The sequence below is a fragment of the Gekko japonicus genome, unplaced genomic scaffold (assembly GCF_001447785.1).
Source record: "Gekko japonicus isolate JY-2015 unplaced genomic scaffold, Gekko_japonicus_V1.1 scaffold658, whole genome shotgun sequence".
In the NCBI taxonomy this organism is placed as follows: domain Eukaryota; kingdom Metazoa; phylum Chordata; class Lepidosauria; order Squamata; family Gekkonidae; genus Gekko; species Gekko japonicus.
Window position 1 is genome coordinate 600,598 of NW_015165847.1, and position 10,000 is coordinate 610,597.

The 10,000-nt window shown below is 42.5% G+C and overlaps 1 protein-coding gene across 1 annotated transcript in view; it reads left to right on the forward strand.

Moving 5' to 3' along the window:
* FOXP2 (forkhead box P2) overlaps positions 1 to 10,000 on the forward strand; it is a 523,287-nt gene that overhangs the window by 473,617 nt on the left and 39,670 nt on the right. Inside the window, exons 10-11 of the mRNA XM_015411071.1 lie at positions 1,011 to 1,098; positions 7,542 to 7,625. Of these exons, the coding sequence (XP_015266557.1) occupies positions 1,011 to 1,098; positions 7,542 to 7,625 (172 nt within the window). The remainder of the gene's footprint in view (positions 1 to 1,010; positions 1,099 to 7,541; positions 7,626 to 10,000) is intronic.

A 10,000-nucleotide genomic window follows, 5' to 3' on the forward strand; every position in this document is an offset into this window, starting at 1 on the left:
ACTCTTTCCAGGTTGAGACAAATCTGAAAAAAATACTGTTTGAATCAGACCCAGATTCAGTTGTGCAATGTCCTTGGAAGAACATTAATAAATAAAAACAATGGTATAATACCTGAGCTCTTCAGTTCTTTCAGATCTTCTCAGAACAGATTTCATGAATTTGTTTCCATTCCCCCCCACCCTTGTAAGCAATCCAAGAAAATAAGAATCAATAGGCAGTTCAGTGTCCTTTGCTTTGCACTGTTCATTGAAACAAAACAGTTTCCAAATTCAGAAGCATTAAGGAAATGCATCCCTGACAACAAGAGAAAATTGTGATAATTTATGGCATTCTGAGAAACCTCTGAGCCATTTCATACTAGCTGATGTCACCCAGTCATTCACTCTTTCTGTAATGATGGAAGGGAAGGTGAAGTGGGGAGAAGAGTGTATCAACTGACAAATGCATTTTTGGCTTTAGGCCTGCCCGAAGATAGTGGCATGGAGTTGATGTTGTAGTTGGGCTTAAATGATTGTGCAAAATTATTGCAGATGAAAATTGAGGGGAAAGAACTTTTACATCACAGAGGTATAAAGTCGTTCATGTCATCGCTGTGCCCCATCATTGTGCCCAGTTTTCATAGTCACCCCTAGCCCAGTGAAGACACAGTCAAGACGTGGTGCCACTCTGCCTGTTCAACACTAGATAGATTACTAAACAGACATGGGTGATATTTCCCTATAAGAAGAGACTCTGATTGGCAAATTCCAATGCTCGCTGCTTGGTAGGTGGGCTTGGTAGGACAATGGATTTCTGCTACTGCGTGTACCTCAGCAGGTTTTTACTATTGTGTTCTCATCATTGTGGATGATCAGGTTTGTTTTTTGTATTTCATATGCCTCTATCTATTGTAGACAAGAGTTCCCTTTCACCATTAATAAGAATTCTGTTTGCAGAACAAACATGCAGTGGGATTCAGAAGGTTATCAATATACACCTCATGTGTTTTTATTATTGCTTCTTTTACTAGGCACCTTAATAATGAACATGCGTTGGATGACAGAAGTACTGCTCAATGTCGGGTGCAAATGCAGGTGGTTCAGCGTGTAGAAATACAGGTTTGAGAAAATACTCATCTTCTGGATTTAACTTTCTTGAGGAAATATTCTCATGTTCTTAGGCTGTGATTACATGTATGAGTATGTTTGAGATGTGTAACATGTTCATTGTATGCTTTTTTAATCCTGATAAATTTCTAAAATATGATTTACATGTTTCAAGATTAGCTTCCAACTATTCTCCTGTAGATTTTTGATGTTATCAAGTCCGTCTTCCCCTCCCTTATATCATGAATTTCAGAATCCAAATACAATATATACTCCAGACATTATTGAAAACTGTGGTTACACATGTTGGCATAGCCGTCTCTCTGGAGTCATTTTTTTAAATTCACAGTTTATTAATTTCTATAGTGAACAATAATACAAAATATTAATCTTAATTTTCCTACAATCTATCATATTATTCACCCCCTATATTAATAGAAAGTGTTCTCCGGCTTATCCATTAACTCCAATTTTACCTAACTACTAAACAAGGATTACTTCCTATTCTGAAATCATATTGTCTTGTTCCACCCGTTACATGTAATTCCATTTAGTTTCCTAAATTCTTCATTCCATAGTCATATTAGTTACAATACATATATTTACGTAACACTGGACATTCTTCAGTCCACTATTTACTATTGCAGACTTCCAATTTATTCTTCAGAAAGGCCAACTTCTCCTGAAAAAGAAAACCAAATGGGTCTGCCCTCTCATTCCTGGGGCCAAAAACTCGGCAGAAAGGAACTCAGCCTTTCCTCCTCCTGTGAGAGCCATTGACGAAATTGAAACTCGGTGCCCTCTCTGCCCTCATGCCAAACTGACTCCATGGTATAAACCCGGAGCTATGGAGGATGAAACGAGAACTGAGATGGCCAGAGCAAGTGTGGTGGTGTGGTCGTGATGAAGCTTCAAGAACATCTTATAGGATGTTTATGAAAGCCTATGAGATGGCAGTGAAGGCCACTAAAAAATTTTTTCATGCAGTCTCCATTGCATCTGCTAGTTCTCGCCCAGCCCAGTTATTTAGAACAATTTGATATTTATTTATTTATTAAATTAGATTTATTAGGCTCAGGGAGGCTTACAACAGAACAAATACAATAAATAATGCCGTTAAAACCAACGCTAAAATGCCTATAATCTATCAGCAAATAAAACAATACACTTCCCAAGATGGCAGAAAAAAGATTTTAAATTCCTCAAACCGTCTGGGGGGAGGGGGTTGTGGAGGGTGGGGTGTATGTGAGAGTGCCATATTTTACATTGTCTTGTCACTGTCCTCAACCAAATGCTTGGCAGAACATCTCTGCCTTGCATGCCCTGTGGAAAGATAGTAAATCCCACAGGGCAGAGCTATATCAGGCAGAGAGTTCCAACAGGCGATTGCCAGGGCTGAAAAAGCTCTGGCCCTGGTTGAGGACAGCTAGATTTCTCTGAGGCCAGGTACCCCCAGAAAGTTCTTATTCCTAGAGCATAACACTCTTCTGGAGGCATACTGAGACAGGCGGTCCTGAAAGTATGTGGCTCCCTGACCACTAAGGGCCTTGAAGTTCAGAAGCAAAACCTTGAACCTGATCCATGCTCCACTGGAAGCCAGTGCAGTTTGCACAGCACAGGTTGAATATGTGCTTTCTGAGGGGTCCCCATAAGGACCCATGTGGTTGCATTCTCAGTTGGAGCTTCTGGGTCAGGTGCAAAGGTAGGTCTGCATAGAGAAAATTACAGTAGTCTATCCTGGAGGTGACTGTTGCATGAATTTCTGTGGCTAGGTTGGCACAGTTGGAAGAATGCCAGCTTGGCAACCTTCACGACCTGGGCCTCCATAGATAGGTCATGCCCAGACTCTTGATGGTCAGTACTGGTGATAAGGGCACATTGTCAAGAGTTGGGAATTGGCAACCCAACCACAACTCCCCCCCAGCCACAGCACCTTCATCTTACCTGGATTCAGTTTCATTGCCTCAAGGAAAACCAAATTATAAGGAATTGGCTATTGACTGTCAGGCATTTGCAAGCTTTTTTTGCAAATAAAGTCTTGTCACTCTGCCAAGACTTCCCAACACAATTGATACAGTAATGAAACTGGAAGCCCCTTGTCCTTCTTCTGGTCCAATTTTGGACCACTTCAATCAGCTCTCCCAGGAAGAAGTTAAGATTCTGGTAGCTGTGAAGCCCACCACTTGTCCCCTCAATCCATGCCCTTCCTGGCTGGTTAAAGTCTGCCAGGAGAGTGTGTGGACCCCTTTTAGAGACATCGTCAACCTATCCCTGTTATCAGGGACCTTCCCAGCTGGTTTAAAGGAGGCAGGGGTGCACCCACTCTTGAAGAAGCCATCACTGGACCCCACAGTCCTCTCATACTATTGCCCAGTCTTGAACCTACTGTTTCTGGGCAAGGTGGTTGAGAGAGTGGTGGCAGAACAGTTTCAGGCTTTCTGGAATGACACTGCTATTCTGGAACCATTCCAGTTTGGCTTTCGCACTGGCCATAGGATGGAGATCGCACTGGTTGCCCTTGTGGATAACCTTCAGAGACATCTGGATCGAGGTGGGTCAGCGCTGCTGTTGCTTCTTGATCTAATGGCAGCATTCGACATGGTTGACTATGACCTCTTGACCCACAGTGGGATACAGTGGACTGCTTTACAATGGTTTTCCACCCATTAGGGTTGGGGACAGAGGGTGGTGCTTGGAGAGGAACTGCCCCAGTGGCACCCGCTTAAACATGTGGTGCCGCAGGATGCTATCCTCTCCCAAATGTTGTTTAACATCTATATGTGCCCCCTTGCCCAGTTGGTCTGGAGGTACGGGCTGGGCTGCCATTAGTTTGCTGATACCTCTCAGCTCTATCTGTTGATGGACGGGTGGACTCTGCCCCAGAGGCACTGGACAGGGCACTACAGGCCATGACTGGTTGGCTTAAACAGAGCCAATTGAAATTCAGTGAAGATGGAGGTCCTGTACCATTGAGGCTGGCACTGAGGGTAAAGAGCTTGGGGGTGCTTTTGGATACCTCCCTGGCGATGGAGGCCCAGGTTGCCACCGTTGCTTGATCAGCTTTCTATCATCTGGGTCTGGTCAAGTAACTGGTTCCCTATCTCACTTCCCAGGACTTAGCTACAGTGATCCAAACAATGGTAACTTCCAGTTTGGATTATTGTAACTTGCTCTATGCGGGGCTGGCCTTGAACTTGACCTGGAAACTGAAGCTAGTGCAGAATGCAGTGGCATGTGTGCTGATGGTGGTGCCTGTGCGGGCTCACATTCAGCCAGTGCTGTGCCAACTGCACTGGCTGCCAACAGAGTACTGGATCCAGTTCAAGGTTTTAGTGTTAACTTTCAAAGCCCTATGTGGTCAGAGACCTGCATATGTTCAGGACCATCTCTCCCTATACATGCCTGACAGAGTGCTACACTCAACCGACCAACATCTTCCAGGGCTTTCTCTGCCCTGGCCCCAGACTGGTGGAACAAGCTCTCACTTGAGATCAGGGCCCTGCGGGATTTGTTACAATTCCGCAGGGCCTGCAAAATGGAGAGCTGTTCCACCAGGCTTTCAGATGAGGCAACGAACATCCAAATCCATCTTCGACCTCCCCTGCTGATAATACTACCCTTTGACCAGTGCAAACTGAGCATCATTGTCAAGGCAAATCCATTCTGACTGCTGTTTTTATTATTTTAGTAGTAATGTGATTTTAATTATCTAAAATATACTGTTATCTGTATGACTTGTAACCAGCCCTGAGCCTGCTTGCGGGATAAAAATTGAATCAAATAAATAAATCTCACCATATCACCCCAGATTTATTCTACTACTTTGAACCCCCCTTCCAAAGATCCTAAACCCCATGTCCACTTGCATGCCTGCATAAACCCATTATTGTTGACCCTCAATGTGGTTTCACACATGTCTTTTAGCAGCATCCCATCCTGCTACTTGAACTCCCCCATGCATTTCAGGGTTTGGAAGGGCTCATATTTCTTCTTTATCTTCACAGTGGAGGGATTAGTTAGCACATAGAAATTCTTAATATGTAAGATGCAAACCTAACCTCATCTTTTATAATACGGCTAGTCATGGAAAGTAGGATAATTGCAGTTTGCATTGCTTTTTGCTCATTTGTCTCAGGGGTGTAAACTGTGTTACTGTTGATGACCTCACCTTTCATATGATGAGTTTTATATGGCAGGTCATTAGGTATGAGGCAGTGGCTATCAATTAGGGGTGTGCAAAAAAAACCCCACCCTGGTATTTTTCAGGTTCGAGTAAATTGAACCCAAAAAATTTCTTGATATTCCTGAATCCCAATACCAATATAATATTCGGATTCTGTAAATATTCGGGATTGTTGAATTTTTTCAGCTCCATTATACCGTATGGGAGCCATTATAGTCAATGGTTGATCTGGGGGTATTGATCTGGGAATCTGGGGCTCTGTGGGAGCTGTTTTTGAGGTAGAGGTACCAAATCTGCCTCATAGCTGCTGGTGCCCCTCCTAAAAAAAACCCATTGTTTTGAAAAGATTGGACCGGAGGTCGAATTTTGTGGGCCCCAGAAGAAGGTGTGGTCCCTTTAAATGCCTTTGGCAAGCCGTGGCTAAACTCTGAATGCCAGCTATCCGGCAGCCCAAAAAAATCCCGAATATTTGGGAGTTTTTTCGGGCTTGGCCATGCCAGATAGCTGAATAAATACCCCAGCTGATATCCGGCAGAAAAAAATACCCAAAAAATACTGGTAAAGTATTGGAGGGGGTCAGCTCAGATAAACCAAATGTATTCCCCTACTATCAATGGCTTAGACACAGTAAAATACTATCTTTTGGTCGGCTTGTATTAATGAACTTTCTGAGTGGTTCCCAAAGTATTTGGCAATCTGAACAGTAGTGCAGCAAAGCACTGGTAGCTTGATAGAAGTTAGAGTTGCCATTTTTCCAAGACAGAGATCGTCTCTATTCCCTATGTCATATATGCTATTCGAAATATATTAATTTAATTAAAGATACAGTGGCAAAACCACTTCTAATACTTTCTTCTGTATTATGGCACTGGTCAAATAAATGCAGAAGCCTGCGCAATTCTGTAGTCTTACTCGAAGTCCAGTTCCTCCCATGTGCCATTCAGTCAGAAGGAGCATAGAGAGAGGAGGGACTTAGTTATGAAATCTCCTGTTGAGAACTGAGAAACAGTTTGAAAATCTAATGGATTTTTAAAAATGTTACTCTGTTGTACTGGAGAGCAGAGACTGGCTTTTGTGCCCACTCCTGGCCTTGTGGGATAGGGCAGGTTATAAATTTAAATAAATACACTTGTGATGGCTTCTTGTTGTTAGTGTGACATATTTATTTCTGCTGTGTGGTGTAGCCTGCACTGAATTAAAAATAATAATTCAAGGATGAATTTTTATAAACCAGTTTTTAAAATTAAGTTTAAAGATTTTATTTCTCTGAGCATATTAATGGTTTTATGGGTATCAAAATTAACTTTCCTTGAATTCTAATTTGAATATATTTATATTTGTTCATTTTATTATTTTTGGTGCCTTTTCATAAGTTGCATGAGAATTTATTTCTAGGTTTTATATAATTGGACTCTGTCAGCATTTGATACTACAAGTACTGCTTGACTGAGTGCTGTGAAAATCAATTGGGGATTGGGGATGATAAAACAAAAAAGGGGGCTGTAAATAACCCTTATAATGTTTTCTGAAGCATGTTGAAGGGTTTCATAAAGACCTGTTTACCATTTACAAAGGCTGTGCTGTAACATGAAAGGACGTATGGAGTTTCCGCTTGCAGGGTGACCAATTATGAGTTCTTTTTTTCTTCTTTCCTTTTTGTGTGACTGATAGAAAAGTAAGGTCCATCCGTTGTAATGAGACCCAGTGCAGTGTATATGTCGGCTTAGTGACAGAGTTCAGCCGTTTTTGCACTGCCTGGTCCCTGTCACTCTATTGAATTAGATTGATGATAGCAGATTGCAGAGGGCACTAACTGGACCTCAGTGGGAATGGATGAAGTGTGCAGACAATCCTGGCAGGCACTGTGCTACGAGGACCCTTCACCCCTTCTCAGTTGTTGGCACTAGTCCATCGCTAACAGTGTCCACAGGACTTTCAAGAGACACTATGGGCCATCTAATTTATGGTCCCAGTAACTTGTTACTGCTGAGGCAATGGTGACCTCAATTCTCTTATTGACAAAAAGATGAAGTATTATTTGTTTTATCTGACCTTTTAAACATAAGAGAAGCTTTACGTGGTCCTTCCCCCTCCCAACCCTCAGAAAAGGCAAAGTTGCCTTTCTTAGTATAGAACTTTCTACTGACATAGGATTTCGTATGCAGGAACCATTACACTACAACAGTCTTCAATGAAAAGATGTATCACTGCAATAAAATAGCTGTATTAGTCATTTCTAAAATGACTTCTGATCTCACTCTTTCTTTAACAGCTTTCTAAAGAACGTGAACGTCTTCAGGCAATGATGACCCACTTGCACATGCGACCCTCGGAGCCCAAGCCATCTCCAAAACCCGTAAGTGCATATTGCTTTATAAACAGTAAATAGGCCCATGAATGTAACAGACTAAGAAAATGAACAATTTAGGGACAGCTGGAAAACAATGAGGGTGATGAAAAATATGGCAATAAAATGAAGGTAAAATGCAATAGCTTGTCAAATTGTATGTTTCTTTAAAAGTAATGCTATCTTTTACAAAATCTATCCAATCTGCACCATAGGTGACACTAAACAAAGTACACCTATAAGTGCACAAATCACTGCCTTGCAGCTGAAACTAGAAAGAATATCTTCTTTGAGATAGGCTGGCAGATATTAAAAGGAAACCTATTTTGAAAATCCTGAAGTTCAGTTGACTTGATAGCTAAAGGGGGGGGGGGGTTAGAAGGGTAGCTAAGTGTGTGGATCTCTTACAGGACACACACAAATGTGTATTTTTGTTACTGTGAAACTTGTCCCTTAAATATAAATTGCAAAAAGTGTTGCACTCTGTAGCATGCTTGTTTTGGTTGGCACATCGAAGATAGTAGATTGGTTCCTACAGATCCATTCCTCTCATGGCCACACATTCCTCTGACATAGCAAGCCCCAGCTTCTACAAGAGAAGAAGAGGGAAAAGAGTTGAGATTTTTAATACCCAATTTTTTCTACCTTAAGAAGTCTCAGGCCATGGTCAGACGTGCCTTTGAATCCACTCAGCTTTCAATGCCTGATGGATCTAAAGGGCATGATCAGACAGCAACATCTGGGAAAGTTCCCACAGCTGTCAGCACCCCATGCTGCCCAGCCACGGAAGGAGAGTTAAAAGACACTAGGGAAAGTCTGGTCCTAATGCTTGCCGATGGGCTATGGACGGACATTCCCCATCTCATCGCTCAAGCATGCACTCAAGCCATCGGGATGATCTGCTCATTCCATCCCAACTCGGTGCCATTTTCCCCCTCGCTTAGCAGTATGTACAGAACTGCATACTCCATGGGGGAACCCTCAGTGTGGGGGTGCGATTCCTCATGCGCATGGGAAACAAAAGGCCAAAAAAAACCCCACTCGCCCAAACTTGTTGTCTGATCGGGCAGTGACGGGCTGAGCCCACAGCTACAAAGGATGTGTGCTCACACAACACCGCATCAATTTCCACTGGGGAAAATAGTGTCAGTTCCCCTCCGCACCAAATGGCACATCTGACCGCAGCCTCAAAGCAGCTTACAATTGCCTTTCCCTTCCTCTCCCCACAACAGGCACCTTGTGAAGTAGGTGGAGGTGAGAGAGTTCTGAGAGAACTGTGACTGGCCCAAGGTCACCCAGCAAGCTTCATCTGGAGGAGTGCGGAATCAAACTCAGTTCCCCAGATTAGAGTCCACTGATCTTAACCACTGCACCACTACATTCTTCTGCCAGTGGAAGAGCAGTTGCATCATGAGAAGACTCCCTACAGTGAGGGAAAGTGCCATCAGAGGAATGGATGTATAGAATCTCACCCATTGTTGCAGATAGGCAAAACCATTTCCTGGCAGTAATATGCAAAAGACCTCAATCAGATTTGCTCCACTTTTGACTCACTTACAGGCTTTGAATATAAGATATTGCCTTATTTATTTGTGGATGGAGTGTGGTGTAGTGGTTAGGTGTGTCAGACTAGAATCTGGAAGACTCCGATTCAAATCCCCACTCATTCCATGGAGGTTTGCTGGGTGACCTTGGGCCAGTCACACACACTCAGCCTGACCTACCTCACAGGGCTTTTGTCCGGATAAAATGGAGGAGATGAGAATGATGATGTAAGCTGCTTTGGGACCCCACTGGGGAGAAAAGTGGGGTATAAATAAATTAAATAAATAGGTAGGTAACAAGATACCCTGCTTATTTCATAAGAATCCTTGGGATAAAAGATGAAGGGTCAAGATTTCTAAAACTCAGAACAACACTTTAGGATAAAGGATCTTAAAAGATTGGCCTTTGTTAATCCCCCAGCACTGAGTTTCAGGGGTTAACGGAACATTTTTGGTGTTTATGAGTATTAACTAAATTCTTGGGTTTTTTAGATTCCATTCTGAATTATGACTTTAGATTTCAGTATCTGACACACAGGATACTTAAATAGGTCCTGCTTTTGATTGCCAGCACAGCAGATAGCTAACATCCTTAAGTATCTTGCTTAAATTCCAAACATTGCTAACTTGTGCAGAAAAAGCTTTGCAGAATACATTTGCATTACCTAATTATCTGAGCCCTAAATAAGCTGGTCAGTCCAAAATTTGGGGAATATTTACTGTTGTAACTGCCTTTCTCCAATATGATTTTTCCCCTCATTGCTTCTTATAGTATAATGTAGCTAATCACATGACAGAATAATTGTCTCATAAATCCATCAGGAATCTGCAGCTTGTTCT